The sequence below is a fragment of the Rhinoraja longicauda genome, chromosome 29 (assembly GCF_053455715.1).
Source record: "Rhinoraja longicauda isolate Sanriku21f chromosome 29, sRhiLon1.1, whole genome shotgun sequence".
In the NCBI taxonomy this organism is placed as follows: Eukaryota; Metazoa; Chordata; class Chondrichthyes; order Rajiformes; family Arhynchobatidae; genus Rhinoraja; species Rhinoraja longicauda.
The window spans coordinates 26,316,165-26,340,765 of NC_135981.1; the positions used below are offsets into that span (position 1 = coordinate 26,316,165).

At 43.3% G+C, this 24,601-nt stretch overlaps 1 protein-coding gene across 5 annotated transcripts in view; it reads right to left on the reverse strand.

Annotated features, from left to right (window-relative positions):
* The window catches only part of adam11 (ADAM metallopeptidase domain 11), a 159,152-nt gene that overhangs the window by 22,477 nt on the left and 112,074 nt on the right, over nucleotides 1–24,601 (reverse strand). For 2 of the 5 annotated variants that reach the window (XM_078424548.1, XM_078424547.1), the window contains exons 19-25: nucleotides 23,978–24,028; nucleotides 22,048–22,111; nucleotides 19,022–19,121; nucleotides 17,752–17,871; nucleotides 13,496–13,664; nucleotides 8,823–8,940; nucleotides 2,810–2,900 (exon numbers count right to left, since the gene is read on the reverse strand). In XM_078424548.1, the coding sequence (XP_078280674.1) occupies nucleotides 2,810–2,900; nucleotides 8,823–8,940; nucleotides 13,496–13,664; nucleotides 17,752–17,871; nucleotides 19,022–19,121; nucleotides 22,048–22,111; nucleotides 23,978–24,028 (713 nt within the window). Of the gene's footprint in view, nucleotides 1–2,809; nucleotides 2,901–2,974; nucleotides 3,070–8,822; nucleotides 8,941–13,495; nucleotides 13,665–17,751; nucleotides 17,872–19,021; nucleotides 19,122–22,047; nucleotides 22,112–23,977; nucleotides 24,029–24,601 lie in introns of those variants that run through there. The other 3 variants (XM_078424546.1, XM_078424550.1, XM_078424549.1) reach the window with 2 other exon arrangements.

The following is a 24,601-nucleotide window of genomic DNA, read 5'->3' on the forward strand; positions in this document are numbered from 1 at the left end:
GTCACCGCACTCTCTGGGGCCGGTTCCATCGGTCTCGTCTCCAGCGGGACTGTACCGTACACGTGCAGGTCGTGCCTGCCGGCCCACCGTGAAGTACCAGGCCTAACACTTGAACTTTGAGTGACATTCAACGGGCTACGTTTGGACTACCTTTGTCAATATCAGTTTACCTGTACTTATGTTAGTCGCACATGAGCGGTGATATATATTATAAGAGCCACGGTGACTACTGTATCTTTATTTTATTATGTATTCTTTCCTTGAGAGGAAGGATGTAGATTGTGCATGCTAGTTCACCTTCACTATATATATATATATAGCATCACATTCACTATGCATGCTGCACATTCCACACACGATCCAGTTCGGATCTTCATTCCCACCTTGACTATGTACGCTGCCGGTCGCTGCCTTCCAGGCAGACCGCGACCAGACTGTGAAGACGATAGCACTTATTGTTACCTCCGCTTAAGTACAAATAAAACTATGAGTTGCAACTCTTGTGTATTGGCATGAATACACAACAATATTGTAACTAGAAGAATATTTCAACAAGATATTTTGATATGACTTCTCACATCATATAGATATTCTGCTTCAAATACCAAACTTCCATTGCAGACTATTACACTTCTGTTGGTTCTTTGTGGAATAGTTGCCCCTTTATATCCCACCTCCCAGCCCTCTACCTTATAACACTGCCAATTTGTCCATTCAATCAAGTCCAATTGCCTTTTGGAATTTGTTATGGAATTTGTTTTTGGCGATCAATCCAATTATATATTCCAGATGTTAACAAAAAAACAATCTATTGCTCCTTTCCATCTTCTGCCGATTGTTCTAAAGCAGGTTATTGACTTATCAAATGAACATATTACACTTCACTCTGCCTCATCAAGGCCAGCAGCATAATCAAGGATGGGTCGGGCCCTGGTCACTCCCTCTTCTCCCCTCTTCCATCAGGCAAGAGGTACAGAAGCGTGAAAAAGCACACCTCCAGATACAGGGACAGTTTCTTCCCAGCTGTTATCAGGCTGTCTACCTCACTGGAGACCCTTGGACTATCCTTAATTGGACTTTATCTTGCACTAAATGTTATTCCCTTTATCACGTATCTGTACACTGTGGACGGCTCGATTTTAATCATGTATAGTCTTTCCGCTGACTGGATGGCACACAACTAAACCTTTTCACTGTATTCAGTAAAAATGACAATAAACCAAACAATTCTTTCTACTTGCTCTCTTACATCCCTCAGAATTTTGAAAAATCTTGCCTTAACCGTTGCTATTTCAAGACGAACAATCCTGGCTTCTCCCATCACTACTTTACCAAAATCTATGCATAGTATCATCTTGGTAAAGTTTAGTCTTGACATCCTTCCTAACATAGTCCAGCCAAAGTCCAACCAATAAACTGTAAAAGATTATCCTTAAGTATGCAGTTAATGCTTTGCCAAATTGTCTTAAAACTTTCAGAGTTGCTTTTGCAAGTTGTCTTATTTTTCTAGGATTTCTTTGCTTTTTTCAGTGACGGCGCTCTGTCCTTGAACCAGAATTCCCAGTAACTGTGATGGTGTTCTTTTTGTAAACCATTTAACCTTTAATAAACAGGCTAAGGGATGAATATTATCAGAATAAAATAGCCTTTGTATAGAACACACATACAGCAATTCATGCTAAATCTATTGTTACACAAAGTGCTTGTTGAGTGACTCTGTCGCACTACTGGCCAATACATGGATGTTAAGTTGTCAATGCTTTGGTGATTAGAGACATGTTTGTTTATGAACCATACTTGATTAATGGCTTAACGTCTGATAGTTTTCAAGTGGCAAGACTGAAGTTGTTTTTCCCAATGATGGAGATAACAATTTACAGAGGTATTCTAAAGCACATCAACATTTGGCCAGTAATAAAAGGGATGGTTTGCGCTGCATAAGAATTTCTTAGACATGCTCCCACCATTCCACATCTGAATAAATGTGAAAGCACCAGTTTCATTCCATGCAAGTATAGTTGCACTAATAATTGTTCAAAGAATGCTAAAAATTCTGCTGTAGACACAAAGAATTATAAACAGATGTTGTCTTTTTTTGTCTGTCCAGATCCGTGTTCAAGCCAAGATCCACCCTTGCCTCAAAAAGCCAAATTGAAGCAATAGTAAGATGAAATGTCCTGACAGCCACCAATGCCCCACTGTCAGGCATCTGGGAATTGTGGCACTGAGGGTGGGCAGCAACTCATTTTACTGTGCACCAAAGCAAAGCTGGCCTTCGTTTTAGGCAATCCAATTTATTAATTTCTCATTAATCCTTGGCAAGTTTCCTTTAACATAATTTAAACATTTTTTGGCAGTAAATGGCCAAATCTTTGCAATTGTCTGAATGAAATAATTAAAACATTACATTTTCGCTTGGTGTCACTTTATTGCACAGTGGACGTAGGACATTTTTAACTACATCCTTTCTGAATAAAGCTGCAGGAATAAGAAATCCCTGTAATGCCGGGAATCAATTAACACCAATTAAAGTTGAAAGCAATCCTCTTCAGGAAATGGTAGGTCTCATCCTGGTTGTGAGCTGAAGGGAAATTTGACTTTAGATTGCTTGTAAATGTAATTATTACATGCAGGTGACCCCATGGATCCTAAGCTGAGAATGTAATTGAGACCCTGCTTTCATTTATTGCCCAATCTTTGCAAAATCATTGTATCTACTGCAGAATCTAGGCACAAGAAGCATTTGGGTGTTAACTTCTGAATGGAGTAAAGTCGGAAGCAGTCAGGAAGAGGCATGCTTGTCGCTTACTTAAATCCCCATCCTGTACCCCCTAGGACAATGGCAGCCACTAGGATGCCGCCTGCGATGGACCCTATAATGATATTGGTACCACTAGGACCTGTGACAAAGGGGAGGGGAATAAAACCATGGGAACACACATGTCAGAATCAAAGCACTAACTTTTCAGAGACATCTCTATTACATCTTCACATATCGCTTAATGTGGGCCCGGATGTTTGTATTAAATAACATGTTCTATTTGGCACCAGATTTTTTTCTTTGGAAGACTGTGGAGAAACAAAGCACAAACGTTCAAGCACAAATGACAACCAATGAATAGACGGAGAGATGTGTGAGCAAAAACCACCGGCTTATCACCGGTTTGCAAATTCAGCTCGTGAATTACACAGAAAACAGGTGCAGGAAGAGGCCATTTGGCCCTACGAGCCAGCACCTTCAAGCCGAGACATAATTGTGTCTCGACCAAGGTTAATTCTGTGGCATGGATGTAACGAGGAAAGATTACAATCAAAGTTTCAGGGAAATCAGTCACGTTTCTTAGAGCATTACTGAGGTCTATTCCACTGCAGTCTTCCACCATTTGAAACAAACAAATGTACCACAGGACTGCTAATGTATTTTTTAGTAACTAAAAAAAGACAAAGTGAAATTCTGCTTAACCTACTGGCAAAGTGATCATTAGTGAATAAGCACCTCATTGTATCAGCAATCCAGCTTTCTTTCCCATTAACCATTGTTACATTGTTATCAATTCTTTTCTATTACTTTGTACTGATACCAAAGAGGACTATCTCTTCCTCTGATCCTCCAACTCAACCTGTTTATCATGAATGCAATCCATCAACCACTTGAAGAAGGGTCTCGACCCGAAACGTCACCCATTCCTTCTCTCCCGAGATGCTGCCTGACCTGCTGAGTTACTCCAGCGTTTTGTGAATAAATCGATTTGTTCTGCAGTTATTTTCTTAAACCACTTGAAATCTGTAAACTCCAACAGACTTCATATTTCCTTACAGTTAGTTGTTGTGGATATGTAGGAAGTTGTTCAAAGCATAACGCAGGATTTAGATCAGTTGGAAATTTGTGCAGGGAAATGGCAGATGGAGTTTAATCCAGACAAGTGTGATGTTTGGAAGCAAATGGAAAGTGTACAGTAATTGTCAGGAACTTTAGAAATATTGATGTACAAAAGGATCTTGAGGTTCAAGTCCATAACTCTCTGAAAGTAGCAACTTGAGTAGATAGAATGGCTAAGATCATGTATGGCATACTTGCCTTTGTAGGTCGGGGCATTGACTATAAAAATTGGGAAGTCATGTTGCCACTACATAAAACTTTGGTTAGCTCACATATGGAATACTATAAGATAAAATGGGCAGCATGTTGGCGCAGTGGTAGAGTTGCTGCCTTACTGTGCCAGAGATCTGCTTCGTTCCTGACTACGGGTGCTGTGTGTACGAAGTTTGTACATTCTCCCCGTGACCTGCATGGGTTTTCTCTGGGTGCTCCGGTTTCCTCCCTCATTCCAAAGACGTACAGGTTTGTAGGTTAATTGGCTTTAGTTAAATTGTAAACTGTCCCTAGTGTGTGTGTAGGACAGTGCTAGTGTGTGGGGATCGCTGGTTGGCGCAGACTCAATTGGCCGAAAGGTCTGTTTCCACGCTGTATCTCTAAACTAAATTAAACTCAATATGGAGGCTAAGGACAGGCTGCAGAAGAGATTCACCAGGATGTTTCATGAACTAGTTTATTAGCTTTAAGGAGAGGCTGAACAAACTGGGATTGTTTTCTCTGGAACTGAAGGGTAACCTGATGGGAATATATAAAATTATGAGAGGCATAGATAGATAGTATATACTGGCTATTTTTATTTCTCAGGGTAGAAATGTCAAATACTGGAGGGAATACAGGTAAAATGAGAGGGGGAAATTTCAAAGGGTTTGCGAGATAGAGAGAAGGGTGCCTGGAACCTGCTTCCAGAGGAGGTGGTAGAGTCATAGAGTCATAGAGTGATACAGTGTGGAAACAAGCCCTTTGGCCCAACCTGCCCACACCAGCCAACAATGTTCCAGCTACACTAGTCCCACTTGCCTGCGCTTGGTCCATATCCCTCCAAACCTGTCCTATCCATGTACCTGTCTAACTGTTTCTTAAATGATGGGATAGTCCGAGCCTCAACTACCTCCTCTGGCAGCTTCTTCCATACACCCAACACCCTTTGTGTGAAAAAGTTACCCGTCGGATTCCTATTAAATCTTTTCCCCTTCCCCTTGAACCAATGTCCTCTGGTCCTCGATTCCCCTACTCTGGGCAAGAGACTCTGTGCATCCACCCGATCTATTCCTCTCATGATTTTGTACACCTCAAGAAGATCACCCCACATCCTCCTGCACTCCAAGGAATAGAGACCCAGCCTACTCAACCTCTTCCTATAGCTCACACCCTCTAGTCCTGGCAATATCCTTGTAAATCTTCTCTGAACCCTTTCAAGCTCGACAATATCTTTCCTATAACATGGTGCCCAGAACTGAAAACAATATTCTAAATGCGGTCTCACCAACGTCTTATACAACTGTAACATGACCTCCCAACTTCTATACCCAAGTTCTATACTATAGAATCAATCAAATATGATAGCAAAACTTAAGAGGCATTTGGTCAGAGATATGAACAGGCAATGAATAATGGGATACAGACCATGCGAAGATAGATGGAATTAATTTAATTTGGCATCATGGTCGGCACTGGCAAGGTTGGACAAAGGGCCTGTTCCAGAGCTGTACTTTTCTATGTTCTAAATTCTGAATCTTCTTTCCCTAACGGCTGCGGCTCGCTAGCAGTCTGTTCGTCTTTTTTCCTTTTTTTTTTTGTTGTGTGTCGGTTTTTTTTTTTTTTGGTTGTGTATGTGTGGGGGGGGGGGGGTGGTGGTGGTCTGGGTGGGGGGGGGGTGGGAGAAACCTTTCTCTTTTAGGTCTCTTCCTCACGGCGCGGGGTGCGGCTCGGCCGTGGCTCGGCCGCTGGACTTAACAGTGCCCGGTGCGGCTCGGCCGCGGGGCCTAACATCGTTGGTGCGGCTCGGCCGCTGGACTTAACAGTGCCCGGGCCGCGGGGCCTAACATCGCCCGGCGCGGCTCGGCCGCGGGACTTTTCATCGCTGGTGCGGCTCGGCCGCTGGACTTAACATCGCCCGGTGCGGCTTGGCCGCGGGGCCTTCGATCGCCCGGTGCGGCTCGGCCACGGGGCCTAACATCGCCCGGTGCGGCTCGGCCGCTGGACTTAGCTGCGCACGGCTCGGTCGCGGGGCCTTCCATCGCCCGGTTCGGCCGCGAGACGTCTCAGCGCCCGGAGCGACTCGGCCGCGGGGACTTCCATCCCCTTGCGGGGACTGTGCGGGTCGGTCGGGGACGAGCTGTCTGCCCGTGGGCCTGGGGAAGAGAGTGGAAGTTTTGTTGCCTCCATCACAGTGAGGGGGTGTTTGGAGTCACTGTGATGGACGTTTGTGTTGGGGTCATGTGTCTTGTGTTCTTTTTTGTGTGTGACTGCTATGTAGTTTCGTTCGGTACCTTGGTACCGAATGACAAATAAAGCTCTGTTGAACTGTTGAACTGTTGAATGGCATTGCTTCACTGCTTCCTGCCATTATTATGTTCTGTAGCTGACTACATCTCACTAGTCCTTCATTGGGGGGGGGGGGGGGGGTAACATAGTCTGGGATGTCCTGGAGACCAGGAAATTCATAACATAACTGCAAATGATTCTTTCTTTGGACAGCTGCCCCACATTTCATTCCATAATGTGGCTTCAAACTCAGTTTTATGTCGTTGATAACTTTTTCGAGTGAAGCAACTTGGACTGTTATACTGTAGTATTTTCTTAACTAGGAACATCAGAATTGAGATAAACTTGTGACTCTGACAAGATTTTCGAATGGGTCGACTGGGCTTGTATTCACTGGAGCTTAGAAGAATGAGAGGAGATCTCATAGAAACATATAAAATTCTTAAAGGATTGGACAGGCTAGATGCAGGAAAAATGTTCCTGATGTTGGAGGAATCCAGAACCAGGGGTCACAGTTTAAGAATAAGGGGTAGGCCATTTAGGACTGAGATGAGGAAAAACTTTTTCACACAGAGAGTTGTGAATCTGTGGAATTCTCTGCCATAGAAGGGAGTGGAGGCCAATTCACTGGATGTTTTCAAGATGGAGTTAGATTTAGCTCTTAGGGCTAAAGGCAACAGGGGATATGGGGAAAAAGCAGGAATGGGATACTGATGTTAGATCACCAGCCATGATCACATTGAATGGCGGTGTTGGCTCAAAGGGCTGAATGGCCTACTCTTGCACCTATTTTTCTATGTTTCTATGTGTAGCATCAGACTCAGGAACAGCTTCTTCCCCTCTGTTGTCAGGCTTCTGAATGGCCCTTCCATAGCCCTAGGTACTATCCAATTCACCTCTACCCCACTGCGGACATTGGACTGTCTATGAAACTGGTGCTCAACAATGCTGAGAACTATATTCTGCACTCTGTTTCTTCCCCTCTGCTCGACCTATTGTACTTGAGTATGATTTGATTGTATTTAAGTGTAGTCTTATCTGATCTGATTGGATAGCATGCAAATTAAAACTTTTCATTGTACTTCAGTAACGTGACAATAATAAACCTAAACTTAAACCTAAACCTGTTTTGGGCTCCTCTGACCAAGAAACTAAGTCTTTGTACCCACTCCCTCTGTTCCAACGAGTGGCACAGTGGTAGAGTTGCTGCCTTGCTCTGCCAGAGACCCGGCTTTGATCCTGACTACGGGTGCTGTCTGTATGGAGTTTGTACGTTCTCCCTGTGACTGCCTGGGTTTTCCCTGGGTGCTCTGGTTTCCTCCCATTCTCCAAAGACGTACAGGCTTAAAGGTTAATTGGCTTCTATAAATTGTACTTAGTGTGTAGAATAGTGTTAATGTACGGGCTATCTAAAGTCTAAAGTAAAGTAAACACGATCATTTCTAACTTACAAGTACACTACTTCACAAGAAATGTGTGAGCCTTCACCTTACGCTGTGAAACCATGTGACAATGTTGCAAGCACATTTCCAACTAAATCTCCAGCTGGACTACGTCATGAAGGCACATTTAGGCAGCAAGGGTGCAGAGCTTCTCCCTGCTGTTCAGAACTTCTGTCCTTGGCCCTCACTGTGTGTTAAGTACATAGAAACATAGAAACTAGGTGCAGGAGTAGGCCATTCGGCCCTTCGAGCCTGCACCGCCATTCAATATGATCATGGCTGATCATCCAACTCAGTATCCCGTACCTGCCTTCTCTCCATACCCCCTGATCCCTTTAGCCACAAGGGCCACATCTAACTCCCTCTTAAATATAGCCAATGAACTGGCCTCAACTACCTTCTGTGGCAGAGAATTCCACAGATTCACCACTCTCTGTGTGAAAAAAAATGTTCTCATCTCGGTCCTAAAAGACTTCCCCCTTATCCTTAAACCGTGACCCCTTGTTCTGGACTTCCCCAACATCGGGAACAATCTTCCCCACATCTAACCAACACAAAGTATTTATTCACAAAATGCTGGAATAACTCAGCAGGTCAGGCAGCATCTCAGGAGAGAAGGAATATCACAGGGAGTGAGTCAAATTAATATTTCCTGATGATGGAGGTAGTTGAGGCAAGTACAATCACAGCATTTAAAAGACACTTGGACAGGGACATGGAAAGGAAAAGGTTGAGAGGGCTGTTGGACTAGCTTAGATGTGGCATCCTGTCAGCATGGACAAGTTGGGCCAAAGGGCCTGTTTCTCTACATGACTCTACAACTCTTTATGAGAGATTTGTACTGTGGAAGTCTGAAGGTGCCATTGCCATTAAATTACTGTCACCTTTCATTGAATGGACTTTAAATAATGAAGTGGAACTGTTCCTGACTTGTATATTTAAATCAGCATGCTGGCTATAGTGTGACCATTCTTAATGAACAAGCAGATATTTGGGAATGGATTCGGTTGCATACAGACCCTTGTACTGTGCTTCTTTATCCTCTGCCGGAGTTGGATCTGGAATTGGGTCAAAAACGCTGCAGTCTTTCCCTGTCCAGTCACGGACACATATACATTGTGCCTCATTACTGCATACCTACAAGCAAAATACAAGCACTCAGCCAAACCGTACAACCAGGTAAATCAATGCACAATTTCCTTGTCCATATAAATTATGTACATTTATATCACATTTCCAATTATCAACACCTTGATTTAAAAAGTAAATCAACATGTTGACTCATACTTTGTAGTTCAGAACCAAATCTCTGGATAACTGGAAGCTTTGCTGTAAAAGCTTTCCATAACGTTTCAGAGTCAGGGTACAATTACTGGACCGTTGGAAACCTCAGTCCGTGTTGATGGAATGCAGGGCACATAGTTAATGGCAGAAGCCTGAACAGCATTGATATACAGAGGGATAGAAACATAGAAACATAGAAAATAGGTGCAGGAGTAGGCCATGGCTGATCATCCAACTCAGTATCCCGTACTTGCCTTCTCTCCATACCCCCTGATCCCTTTAGCCACAAGGGCCACATCTAACTCCCTCTTAAATATAGCCAATGAACTGGCCTCAACTACCTTCTGTGGCAAAGAATTCCACAGATTCACCACTCTCTGTGTGAAAAAAAACGTTCTCATCTCGGTCCTAAAAGACTTCCCCCTTATCCTTAAACTGTGATCCAAGTGCAAAGTGGCAGCACAAGCAGATGGAGTGGTAAAGATGGCATATGGTATGGTTGCACTCATTGGTTGGGGGCACTGGGTGAGAGTTAGGAAGTCAAGTTACTGCTTTGTAAGAGTTTTGTTTGGTCGCATTTAGAGTATTCAACTTGGTGTGTGATGTTCTGGTCACCCCATTACAGGAAGGATGTGGAGACTTTGGAGATGGTGTAGAAAAGGTTTACCAGAATGATATCTGAATTACAGGCTCTTAACTACATTGAGTCACCACCTCCATTTCGACCAGATAAGTGTGAGTACGTGAGGGCACTGATCCATGCCAGCATTATTGGTGGCTACAATGCTAACTAAAATGTATTTTCTATTGCATTTGGCAATAAAAAGATTAAGAGGAGAAAATTAATTTGTACGTTTGAACTAACAGAAAGAATTAAACCACCTCTGTAATGAGATATGTGCAGGTTTCGAGGATTTGGATCAATAATGGAGGAAGAACACTCAGACAAATAAAGCTGATAGGAATAAATCATTTCATAAAACACAACACAAAAGCAATAAAACTACAACGAAACAGCAGCAAGGCAGCAAATAAACAGAGTCTCTCGCGTCCTTCAGGTGCAAAATCTCACAAATCTTGTCGGGATCTCCTTCTAATGGCAGCTGTATCCTAAAGTCTGTGGGTCCTGGTGCTGCTCCAGAATTACAGATTGAGGGAAGTCTGTGAGCTAATTCATGGCACGCACTTCGGTAATCAATAAGTTTGCATTTCCCCCCTAATCTACTACCGACCATTGACTATGTTTTTGGAACTAGCTGCTCCTCAGTGATGAAAACAAAGATCATTTGTTACAGCAGCGCCGAACCAGTCTCAGATGTCTCTGAGACAGCAATGTTTATCTTAACTTCATGTTTGTGTCCCTGCAGCTGTGGCTCAGAGGCCCCGTGGCTTACTGCTTCTTCTACGTCAGCCTAATTATTTTCCCAAGCACCTAATTGTTTTCCTAAGCGAGCCTGCTTGCGTGACACGAGGTCGTGTTAGTGGACAACTCCATCTAAGCAGGAAAACCTGTTCAACCCTCACATTACACCTTCCCACTTGTCAGTGACTCTGCAGACACTAAGAATACAGGAGAGGGACATAGATTATGGCTTGTCCTCCTCCAGGTCTCTACTACGCACAATAAAAGTAACTGGATATGAGTTTTAACCTTTCTTCTGGATTGAGGTTGTACAGAATGAATTGTTTACTCTGGAACGCCAGAGGTTGTGGGGAGACTAGTGAGAGGTATATAAAATTATGAGAAGCACAGATAATATAGACAGTCTGAACTTTTTTCCCAGATTGGAAAATCAAATACTAGGGGGCTTTAAGGTGAGCAAAGTTTAAAGGAGATTTATAGGACAATTTTTTTACACAGAGGGTGGTGAGTGCCTAAAACGTGCTGCCAGGGGTGGTGGTTGAGGCAGATATGATAGTAGCATTTAAGAGGCCTTTGGGTAGGCACATACATCTGCAGGAAAGGGATTATGTGCAGGTAGATAAGAGATGGTCTTGACGTAATGTTCGGCACAGACATTGCGGGTCAAATGGCCTGTGCTGTACTGTTCTATGTTCTGCTCCCACTTGAAAGGAGATTACTAAAGGCACAAAATGGAAGTTACTGTAGCTAAACAGGGGAATTAGATAAAAGTTAAACTAGTCAAGGGTCAGAAATGCCCTGTGTTGAGATCTTCATGGCATTTCTTTTTATTCATCTTTACGGTGTGCTTATTCAATAAAAAGTCTAGATATTCTTAGATATTTCCCCTGCTTAGAAACCAATGCAGTCAGCTCCGTGTGGAGCCTCAAGAGATGGGGAAGATCCTCACTGAGCATTTCTCCTCTGTGTGTACTACGGAGAAAGATGCAAAGAGTGGAGAACTTGGGACAATTAATGGAAGTCTTTTGAGGACAGTCAGTATTACAGTCAAATAGGTACTGAACATCTTGAGACGTATATCTCCCGGGCCTGATTAGATATATCTGGGTCACTGTAGGAAGTTAGAAAAAAATTGCAGCTGCCTCGGTTGAGATAAACGAATCATCATTAGATACGGGTGAGGTGCTGGATTAGAGGGTGGCAAATGCCTTGGTTTAAGATGAGCTGCAAGGAAAAGCCTGAGAATTATGGACCAGTGAGCCTAACATCTGTGGTAACATCTGTGCGTTTATCCGTTGGAGATCGTGTCTCACAAATCAGATTGTGTTTTTTGAAGAAATAACTAAAAAGGTTGATGTGGGCAAGGCCATAGACGTTGTTTATATGGACTTCAGAAAGGCATTTGATATAATTCCACATGGTAGGCTGCTCTGGAAGGTTAGACTGCATGGGATCCAGGGAGAGCCGACTGACTGGATAGAGAATTGGCTTCAGGAAGGAAGCAGAGGGTGATGGTGGAAGAGTGTTGTTCAGCCTGGAGGCCTGGTGGCCTGTGACCAGTGGAGTACCTCAGGATTGCTGCTGGGCCCATTGCTGTTCGTGGTTCATATCAACGATTTGGATGAGAATGTACAAGTTTGCAAGTGACAGAAAAGTGGGTGGCATCGTAGATAGCGAGGATGGTTATCAAAAATTGCAGCAGGATCTTGATCAGTTGGGAAGTTCGGCTGAGGAATGGTTAATGGAGTTTGATATAGATAAGTGTGAGGTGTTGCACTTTAGAATGTCTAGCAAGGGCAGGATCTAGTGAATGGCAGTGTCATAGGGAGTTTTGCAGAGTAGAGGGATCTAGGAGTACAGGTACATCGTTCTCTGAAAGTGGTGTCACAGGTAGATAGGGTGGTCAAAAAGTCTTTCGGCACATTGGTCTTCATCAGTATTGAGTATAGAAGTGGGGATGTGATGTTACAGTTATACAAGACATTTGTGAGGCCACATTTGGAGTATAATGTTTCATTTTGGTCACCCTGGAATAGGAAAGATGTTAAGTTGGAAAGGGAGCAGAGAAGGTTTACAAGGATATTGCCAGGATTCGAGGCCTTGGTCGACATGGGCAAGTTGGGCCGAAGGGCATGTTTCCGTACAGTATGATTCCAAAAAAAATTCCAATCTGATAAACAGGGAGAAAATTATCCCTCATTCAGACAGAACCTTGGTCTGGTCTTGTCTGTAGTATAGCAGTTTAGGACACTGAACCCTAGGAGACAGGGATAAAGGAAACTGATGCTAGAATTTGATGGGTTAAAATGTAAAACCAAACATGCTAAACTTGCGTTTATTCCCCAGATTTGTACAGGTTAAACTTCATCCAAATGAGATAGTGACAATATTACTGGGTAGACACAGGGAAACATACAGAATCCAAAGCTAGGGGATATCACTTCTGAAGCTCAACTGGAAGCAGAGGAGGGTAAATAGAGCTGGGATGGGGAGATGGTTCGATAGTTATTGCCTGAGTGGTGGATTAGGCTGGAAACCTGCTTCTTCCCATGGGGAGGCTGAATGGGGGAACAGTAGAACAGGGATCCCGAAAGGTTAAAGTCTCCAGCATCTGCTTTTTCCAGAGCCCTGCCCAGACTTGCAGCAGGTCAATCCATGCTATATGTAGTGCCAGCTCGCCTACTGAAGGGAGCTGCCATCTACCCTTCACTTGTTCATTAATGTGGATAGATAGCAACCTCTTGTTCTGGGAATGCTCACACCTCATTCATAATAAGATCCAGTCCAAATGTGAGCTGAAAAATATTGGCTTTGAGAAATCAGCAATCTGATCATCCATGGTGGTGAGAGATGATCTATTTCAAGATGCAACCAGGACTACGATGAAAGGTCTCGACCCGAAACGTCACCCATTCCTTCTCTCCAGAGATGCTGCCTGTCCCGCTGAGTTACTCCAGCACTCTTCATATTTAGTCTCTACTTGACTCGTATCAGTTTTCAAATTCAAACGTGCAACATATTTACCACTGCTTGAAATGAACTCACCCCGTGGTTGAAGCAGATTTCTCCATTTGCACTCTGTGGGCAAGAGCTCAGGTTGAAGGCTTGTATTGGTAGGCATTTGTGGTCAAGACACATCATGTTGGGTCCACAGGAGGTGCCATCTTCCACATAACCAAGAATGGTGCCATCATCCAATACAACGTAACCGCCCCTGGGAATGATGCGATAGTCCTATCAATGCTCAATTTAATCAGCATCACACACTGCTCCCTTTGTGGTAAAGTCTAAACTTTGACTGTAGTAAATAAAGATTAGACTTCAAGAAAAATATCACACTTCTGCTAATCTGATCAAGGCATGTGTGATTCTTTGCAAACACCTTTAAAACTACATTAAACTCAGCTGTGTTTCAAGCATGGATTTCTGGAGGCTACGGTTCAGACTCAAATCCACTAAACATTGGCCAGTATGACAACTATAAAAGGTTATAAGAAGCAAGGCATCAAAGCCAAACTCTGCCCATGCATAGCATACTTTCTCATTGTCCTGATCAATCAATCATAACTGTCACCGCTAAGGATAAATAATGGATCACTAAGACACTGTGAAAGCAGCATTATCACCCTAGAAAGGGGGAAACTTGGCACAAATCTATCCCTGAAACCTCCACACCAAAATAAATGTTTTTTCAGTATATTTAGTTAATTTTATTGAACACTCCATTAATCAAATTATTGATACCAATACATACAATCTGACCTGTAACTTCTCCATATTATCTTTTAGAATTGAATCCAAAACTTTAAGGGATGAAGTATGATTTCTTAAATTTCCAATGATTTCATGGATTTCATGGGCAGGCCCAATCTTGCTGGCCAATGGCATCACTAATCTGTAGATGATTTCACAGGGCTATATGTCCAGGATTCCTTCCACATGCAATCAAATGCAGAGGTCCCAGATATACCATCAGAGGTGGACCTCCAGCTGAGTGTGGTGATGCACTGGGTATTGGGCTGGACTCTTGCAGCACAAGTGAGTTTGAATTCCACCGTAGCCAAAGGGGCATTTTAACTTGGATAAGCAAAGAAGCTCCAGTCTCAGCAATGCTAAACGTGAGAAGGTTGAACTGTTGTAAAATTTGCACTGGTTCATCAGCGAAGGAGATCTGCTGATCTTGTCTAATATAGACAACAGACAATAGACAATAGGTGCAGGAGTAGGCCATTCGGCCCTTCGAGCCAGCACCGCCATTCAATGTGATCATGGCTGATCATTCACAATCTGTACCCCGTTCCTGCCTTCTCCCCATACCCCCTGACTCCGCTATCATTAAGAACTCTATCTAACTATCCCTTGAAAGCATCCAGAGAATTGGCCTCCGTTGCCTTCTGAGGCAGAGAATTCCACAGATTTACAACTCTCTGAGTGAAAAAGTTTTTCCTCACTGTTCTAAATGGCCTTATTCTTAAACTGTGGCCCCTGGTTCTGGACTCTCCCAACATTGGGAACATGTTTCCTGCCTCTCACGTGTCCAACCCCTTAATAATCTTATATGTTTCAATAAGATCCCCTCTCATCCTTCTAGATTCCAGTGTATACAAACCTAGTATGAAAAAGGGTGTCAACCCAAAACGTCACCCATTCCTTCTCTCCAGAGATGCTGCTGCCTGTCCTGCTGAGTTACTCCAGCATTTTGTGATACCTTCAATTTGCACCAGCATCTGTAGTTATTTTCCTACACAGCCTAGTTGCTCCAGTCTTTCAACATACGACAGTCCCGCCATTTTGGGAATTAACCTAGTGAGCCTACGTTGCACTCCCTCAATAGCAAGAATATCCTTCCTCAAATTTGGAGACCAAAACTGCACACAGTACTCCAGGTGCGGTCTCACTAGGGCCCTGTACAACTGCAGAAGGACCTCTTTGCACCTATACTCATCTCCTCTTGTCATAAAGGCCAACATGCTATTAGGTTTCTTCACTGCCTGCTGTACCTGCATGCTAACTTTAAGTGACTGATGAACAAGGACACCCAGATCTCTTTGTACTTCCCCATTTCCTAACTTGACACCATTCAGATAATAATCTGCCTTCCTGTTCTTACCACCAAAGTGGATAACCTCACACTTATCCACATTAAACTGCATCTGCCATGCATCAGCCCACTCACACAACCTGTCCAAGTCACCCTGCATCCTCATAGCATCCTCCTCACAGTTCACACTGCCACCCAGCTTTGTGTCATCTGCAAATTTGCTAATGTTACTTTTAACTCTTCATCTATGTCATTAATGTATATTGTAAATTGCTGCGGTCCCAGCACCGAGCCTTGCGGTACCCCACTAGTCACTGCCTGCCATTCTGAAAGGGACCCATTTATCCCCACTCTTTGTTTCCCGTCTGCCAACCAATTTTCTATCCATGTCAGTACCCCACCCCCAATACCATGTACTCTAATCTTGCCCATTAATCTCCTATGTGGGACTTTATCAAAGGCTTTCTGAAAGTCCAGGTACACTACATCCACTGGCTCTCCCTTGTCCATTTTCCTAGTTACATCCTCAAAAAATTCCAGAAGATTAGTGAAGCATGATTTCCCCTTCGCAAATCCATGCTGACTCGGAACGATCCTGTTACTGCTATCCAAATGTTCCGCAATTTCCTCTTTTATAATTGACTCCAGCATCTTCCCCACCACTGATGTCAGGCTAACTGGTCTATAATTTCCTGTTTTCTCTCTCCCTCCTTTCTTAAAAAGTGGGATAACATTAGCTACCCTCCAATCCACAGGAACTGATCCTGAATCTATAGAACATTGGAAAATGATCACCAATGCGTCCACGATTTCTAGAGCCACTTCCTTAAGTACCCTGGGATGCAGATCATCAGGCCCTGGGGATTTATCAGCCTTCAGTCCCATCAGTCTACCCAACACCATTTCCAGCCTAATGTGAATTTCCTTCAGTTCCTCCGTTACCTTAGGACCTCTGTCCACTAGTACATCTGGGAGATTGTTTGTGTCTTCCTTAGTGAAGACAGATCCAAAGTACCGGTTCAACTCGTCTGCCATTTCCTTGCTCCCCATAATATATTCACCTGCTTCTGTCTTCAAGGGACCCACATTTGTCTTAACTATTTTGTTCCTCTTCACATACCTAAAGAAGCTTTTACTATCCTCCTTTATATTCTTGGCTAGCTTACCTCATCTTTTCTCCCTGTATTGCCTTTTTAGTTATATGGCCTAGAGGAGACAACCAACTCGCCAATATGGTTGGCTCCAAATAGCCACAGTTCAGGGGCAGGTAGAATGGAAATTAAATGCTGCCATTGCCAGTGGCATCTGCTGGGAATTTACAGAACAATGAAAGGCACAGATAGAGTGGATGTGGAGAGGATGTTTCCACTGGTGGGAGAGTCTAGGACCAGAGGTCATAGCCTCAGAATTAAAGGACGCTCTTTTAGAAAGGAGGTGAGGAGGAACTTCTTTAGTCAGAGGGTTGTTAATCTGTGAAACGCATTGTCACAGAAGGCTGTGGAGGCCAAGTCAGTGGATATTTTGAAGGCAGAGATAGACAAATTCTTGATTAGAACAGATGTCAAGGCTTATGGGGAGAAGGCAGGAAAATGGGATTAGGAGGCAGAGATCAGCCATGATTGAATGGCGGAGTAGTCTTGATGGGCCGAATGGCCTAATTCTACACCTATAACTTGTGAACGTGAATGTTCTTGCGCCTGGTTAGACCTTATTATTTTCAGTATGGATTGAAGAACTGTGGACTGGGAGGCACTTTATTTCACTTCCCCCCCCCCCCCCCCCCCCGTTATCAGGCTTCTGAACAGTCCGCCCATTTGCTAGGGGATTGTCCAATTCACCTCTGCCCCATTGAGGACAATGGACCTTGTCTATGGATCTAATACATTGCAATGCTGAGAACTATTTTCTACACTGTGTATATCTGATCTGTTCGGATATTATGCAAAATAAAGGTTTTCACTATATCTCAGTACTTGTGACAATAACAAACCAAATCCTAAATCTTTAATTACTTAGCAACATTTAAATCCTTTAATAATTTCTCAGAGTTCTGCAAGTTCTTCTCTATAAGTAACTAATTGTGGTGCTTTGATAATGATGAATCGTTTATATATATTGAGGGAGTTCCTACCAGACATTTTTATTTCATTTTATTGTGGGTCAAACAAGTCACTATTGTCTTAGCTAATATAAATCAAGGTTCAGCAATATCTCTGCTTGGCTATGTTAGATTCTTCAGTCAGTGCAGTTGAATTGTTACCTGCAATCCAGGTACTTGCTTTGATGGTATAACACCATGCTAGTAATGTCTCCTTTGAGACTTCCATGTCTTGGAGGCTGAGTGATATTGGAACAGAAAAGATAACCACAAAGAACATCCCTGTGCCAAACAGAGAGAATTCGGTTACTAACCTCGGAAACAAATCCAAATTAAGATTCAAGATGATGCACATGCCATTAATTATTAATAAATGATCCTGAGTCTTTAGACTTTAGAGATGCAGCGTTGAAACAGGCCCTTCGGCCCACCGAGTCCAAGAACACTAGCAATCACCAGCACTATCCTACATAATAGGGACGATTTTACAACTTACAGAAGCCAATTAACCTACAAAACTGTATGTCTTTGGAGTGTGGGGGAAACCGGAGCACCCGGAGAAAACCCACGCGATCACAGGGAGAACGTACAAACTCCATACAGACAGCACCCGTAGTCAGGATCTAACCTGGATCTCTGGCGCTGTAAGGCAACAACTCTACCGCTGCGCCACCGTGCCTTATGTAGTAAATGTAGGGATATTCAGTGGTCCATTATGCATGCAAAACAATTAGGGTAGAACTATAAATGGACCAGTGGACCCTAGAACTGGGAGCATTGGAGGGAGGCATCCAAAAACTCGGAAACAGGCTCAACGTCCATGCTGACCGAGATGCCCCATCTACGCCAGTCCCATTTGCCTTAATTTGGCCCATATCCCTGTAAACCTTCCCTATCCATGTCTTTTAAAAGTTGTTATGGTATAAGGTACCTAGTGATCCCCAGATTCCTAGCACATGATGGGTTAGAGATCTGGGGATACTCTGTGTAACCCGTTTACATCTGGTGTCACACAATACCAAATAGTCTCCTTCTGTGTCATAAATGTCTTTGATACTTTGATTCATGTGGGAGGTAAATGCAAAAGATACTGGTGAAGAATGAATGGTCAGTTGGGACCTCCTTTAGACATCAGTGTAGGCTTGGTGAGAACATGCTGGAGAGGTTCACGTGGTAAGGGCTGTTTCTATTTGTCCACCCGTGAGCTGGAGGGCAACTATGCAGGTATATTGGGATTGAATTAAGCCAAAGGTTTTCGGGCTGGTGGGGGGACAGTGGACAAGCTGGTTTAGATTCATTATGGTTCTCTTGTGCTGGAATCAAACATAAATGCATCAAAGAGAAAGGAAAACTCAATCCATGAGAAACAACAATGTGGTTCAAGCAATAGACTGCTTTACACCAGTGAGGTTAATTAAAGGTTGTGACTTACTGCTTGCTGCACTGAAGCCAGTTTTGACCATCTTTGCCACAGTTTCCCTTCTCAGTTCCCTCGACATTCAGCTTTTCATAACATAACCGATCTGCAGAATCTTAAACATAACCAAATTGTCTGCTTTCAGTCTTTTTTACAACTTAAAATGATTTCCTGAGGTCTATTCCGTTCATGCTTTTGCATTAACTGCTCCTACAAACATAACGGACATTTTAGTGACCCGCGAGGGAACAGGGGGTAGAGGAAAATGAATTGTCTCAATGAGTTCATTTATTTTAAGTGCTTCCCTTAAAGAGGTTGTCTGAGACAAAGAACAAGAATGTAGTTTTTATTTGGGGTTTGGTAAAGACCTGCTGGTAGGAGTTTAGTTTAGTTTGGAGATATAGTATGGAACCTGGCCCTTCAGCCCACTGCGTCCACGCCAACCAGTGATCACCTGTTCACACTAGTTCTATGTTATCCCACATTCTCATCCACTCCCAACACGCCAGGGGCAATTTCACAGACGCCAATTAACCTGCAAATCCGCACATCTGTGGCACGTGGGAGGAAACTGGAACACCTGGAGGAAACCCACGCAGTCACAGGGAGAAATGTGCAAACTCCGCATAAAGAGACACAGCACCCGAGGTCAGGATCGAACCAGGGTCTCTGGCGTGGTGAGGCAGTGGCTCTACCAGCTGTGCCACCTTTCTCTGAGCACATGGTAATTTAAACATCAGGGACAAGCAGGAGGTCACACATTCACACACCTGAGCTTCTGAACTACCAGGGGACTCATCATTACATCCAGCAAGAAGGTGAGGATGTGCCGCCATGTAATGTCAGATTGTAGTGCAGTCCCAATCATTTGTTGGAGTCAACACATTTGATTGAAAAGATCAATAAATAAATTCCATTTTACTTTATGTTTTACTTTACTTTACTGTGTTACTTTACTTTAATGTATTAATTAATTTATTGCTATATGTTTTAAGTTAATTAATTACCCATTAAGTTTTATTAAGAACATTTTTAGATTTTTTAAATTTATTTAACATTTTTATATGTCACCAGTCCTCCGAGATATTTAAAAACAGGTCAGTGGTCCGAGCTATCAATAGGTCTTCAAGGTGGCGTGGACCAGGAGTTCAGTGCCTGGCGGCTGAGGTTTCGTTGTCACTAGTGTGCAGTCCATATCATGGGGTAGTCAGGGCTAAAGCTTGATTGGACCTGGGGCAGGCTGCAGAAAATAAGTCAAGCTTTGAGATTAGTGCTTGCAGTGTGTAAGGAGCAGACTGAATCATTGTAGGGGTAAGCAACGTTCATAGTGGGCCCCACTAAAGGAGCACAGAGTGAAGTGGGCAATGCACCACCAAGCTGCTATAACACCAAGGTTAGAAACAAGGAGGTGCTGATGCTGGTTTACACAAAAGTGAGATGGTTCAGAAACAGTCTGTTCCTGGTAAGAGAGAAGGCTGACCAGATTGGGGAATGGACATTTCAGTAATATTCTGCCTACTGCACTTTCACACGCTCCTGATGAAGAAACCAGAGACCATTGCTGCTTGCTTTATACATTGGGAAAACACAAAATGCTGGAGTAGCTCAGTGGGTCAGGCAGCCTCCCTGGAGAGCATTGATAGCTTGGGACTTCTTCAGACTGAAGGGTCCCGACCCAAAACTTCACCTCTTAAAGCATTTAGCTTTAAGGTGAAACAATACAAGTGCTGGAGTAACTCAGCCGAATAAATGAGGCTGAAGGGTCCCAACGTCACCTATCCATGTTCTCCAGAGATGCTGCCTGACCCGCTGAGTTACTCCAGCACTCTGTGAAACGTCACCTATCCATGTTCTCCAGAGATGCTGCCTGACCCACTGAGTTACTCCAGCACTCTGTGAAACGTCACCTATCCATGTTCTCCAGAGATGCTGCCTGACCCGCTGAGTTACTCCAGCACTCTGTGAAACGTCACCTACCCATGTTCTCCACAGATGCTGCCTGACCTGCTGAGTTACTCAGGCACTCTGTGAAACGTCACCTATCCATGTTCTCCAGAGATGCTGCCTGACCCGCTGAGTTACTCCAGCACTTTATCACGGGTTTGGGGAGAAGGAGGAGAATGGAGTTAAGTGGAAGATAATCAGCCATGATTGAATGGCAGAGTAGACCGTGGGCTGAATGGCCTAATTTTGCTCCTATCACTAATGACCTTTGTGTCACAACATTAAGGCTGCACTGGCTGGTTTGAATGACCTTGGCTTAATGCATGGATTTGGTCAGCTGTCCGTGTGTGATACAAAAATGAATAAAATTAGACATTTTTTACTTGTGTAAGTGGGAAATCTGCCAGTGAAATTTGTGAGGAGTCAAATATCAGGGGGCAGGCAAGAAAGAACTGATGAGAAGTGGAAAGATAGGACTCTGATGTGCATTTACAGAGGACCCCTGAACTTAGTAACCCAACCCACTGGCTTCTTAACAGGTCACAGCTATTCCATGGGAAAATGCTGCTGGTTCTACATGCAATGACTGATATTTTCTTCAAATCCCAGGATAATGAAACAGGAGCTTCTTAGAGTCAAAGTTATAGCACGGAAACAGGTCCTTCAGCCCAACTTGTCCAGGCCAACCAAGATGCCCCATCTATGCTAGTCCCATTTGCCCACATTTGGCCCATATCACTCTAAACCATTTCTATCCATGTACCTGTCCAAGTGTCTTTTAAACACTGTTGTAGCATTCTTTATTAATTAATGTATGCAGTTTTATTCCATAACTTTAATATTGGTCATTGACATTCATTGCTCTAAACAAGTCAAACATCCAACAATCAGCTTAAATCAAAAGCATTCCTTCTTTATATAAATTTAGATAACATAGGGATGCTAATCATTTTTAATTCCACATTTGAAATTTATCAACTGACTTGTTTTTTTCCTACATTCAATTAGGACGTTATAGTGAAGGTCCATGCTTTATTCAATATAAAAGAGTGATTCATTCAGGGACTGTCTCTTGAGTCAATTTGGTGCATACATACCACGTCCCCAGATGTAATTGCACTGCCTGTCCCTGGTCTGGCATCTGCTGCCTAAACAACGGCCCTGAAATGCAAAAATGAGAAGCTACAATGCAGTGCAGTCATAGTCATACAGCACGGAAACAGGCCCTTCGGCCCAACTCGCCCATCCAACCAAGATGCGCCATCCACACTAATCCCATCTGCATACATTTGGCCCATATCCCTCTGAACCTTTCCTGTCCATTTACCTGCCCAAATGTCTTTTTCATGTTGTTATAGAAACCTGCCTCATCTACCTCCTCTGGCAGCTCATTCCATGTACCCAACACCCTCTGTGTGAAACAATTGGGGTTAGTGCATGAACATGGCAACATTTGGGGAATTGCAGACACTGTTAAACAGAAGACTGAGCATGTTCAAAATAACTTGTCAGGTCTCCTATTTTTGGTTTGACTGTGGTCCTAAGGAGGCTTTCTATTTCAACATTCCTTTCTTTGCAGGCCACCTCTCTACTCCCACAGACGTTTCAGTAAGTTCCCATATGGCACCTCAGATCAGTCTGAGTTCCAACTAGGGGGGCTCTGTGCCTATGTAACCACACCAGCAGATGGACACACTCAGTCAGCTCATCATGTTTTCTGGATTGGGCATTTTCCAGTTGGCAGCTAGGAACAGAATAGGTCCAAATATAGGCAGGACGATGATCAAAGTAGCATAATAACTAAGTAAATAAACTAAGCTGCCCTAAAATTAATTTGGAACAAAATGTGCCTGAATGTATTTTGTTTTCACATGAGTCGAGAGTTTCTAAAACTACAATGAAGGGCATTGGAGCACACATTGATATAACATCAGCAATGAATAGAAACCACCTCTCCTAAAAGGCAGGCTTTACTCAGACTGGGTCTCAAACAAAAATCACACTGTAAGCATTTGAAGTAATGTTTGGAAATCCTGACTGAAATAACATACTTGATTTGTATGGGTTGGTACTTGATCAGGTGTCAGGGGTTATGGGGAGAAGGCAGGAGAATGGGGTTGAGAGGGAAAGATAGATCAGCCATGACTGAAAGGCAGAGTAGACTTGATGGGCCAAATGGCCTAATCCTGCTCCTATCACTTATGAACATTGGAAGCATCAGTGGGTTTATTCAATGGGTACTGCCTTAGTGTTTAAAGATAATTCGGGCTTTTGACTTGAAGTGCACTGAATCGTTGGTGGCGATAGAGGCCAGAACCCTCGGCTGGGAGTAAAGGAATGTCGCCTTCAACATCAAATATACACCTTATGTTTTAAATTAATGACCAGAAATCCCTACTAAAAGACCCATTGTGGGACAGATCTCATGGTTCCTGGAGTCAAATACCCTGTCAACACACACTGGGTAAGACCAGATGTAAAGTAAAGGCATGAAGTGTGTCTCGTATTAATGGAACTGAGATTATTGAGGACTTGAGTTTCTTGAGAAAGTTAGTGGAAAAGCAGAAAACTGTTGAGGACCCAAGCTGCATCCTTGATTAAGCAAGAGACACACGAGACTGCAGATGTTAGTATCTTGAGCAGGAAACCATTGAAGGAACTCCACAGGTCAGGCAGCATCTGTGGAAGGAAGTGGACAGACCACATTTGGGTCTACCCATCCCTTTCCACCCCTCTCCTCGACTCCACCAGTTGAACGAAGAGTCCCAATCAAAAACATTATCGGTCCATTTCCTTCCACAGATGTTGCCTGATCTGCTGAATTCCTCCAGCAGTTTTTTTTTTTGCTCTATGATTAAACATCTGTTTTTCAAGATAAATACGTTTTGAGAGAGAAAATTAAACCTGAATAGGGTCAATCAGCCATTGACCCGTGACTCCAAAGGAATTGCATAACACGCATCAGAGGGAGAAAGTGAAAAAGTCAAAAACTGGGTCCAAATGTGATATCTTGACAAAACACTTTACCTGATTATTGTCACAGGAGTAGCCATCCAGCTTATGCACATTCCAGGGGCACTGGAGAAAGAAAAATCATTAAATCAATGGGATCAGTTTGTAATGCAGGAAGGATTTCACAGTCCTTCAGAGTTTGTTTGGAGTCTTTCTTCCACTTTGAATTTCTGAATGAAATGTGGCAATAGAGTGGATAAAAACTGCCGCCTTTCTCGTTGGAGGTCAGGGTCCCGAACTTCCCATTTAGCTCTCCACATACTTAATCATGAACTTCACATTGACTCCACTGGGGTAAGTGTACAGGTTCATGAAATCACACACAGATCAGAGCAGAGAGTATTTCAATTGAAGTTTCAGTCTCTCAGATGTTGACACAGAAAAAATTTCTGGGCTTGATTTCACCCGGGTAAAAAGATTGAGGAATGCACATAATAATAATCTCATTAAAGTATCCAGAGACAATGGTGACATATGTGTAATTGACAAAACCAGCCTGGAACAACAGTGTAAAACTAAAGATAGACACAAAATGCTGGAGTAACCCAGCGGGTCAGGTGGCATCTCTGGAGCGAAGGAATGGGTGATGTTTCGGATCGAGACCCTTCTTCACACTGAAGAAGGATCCCAACTCGAAAT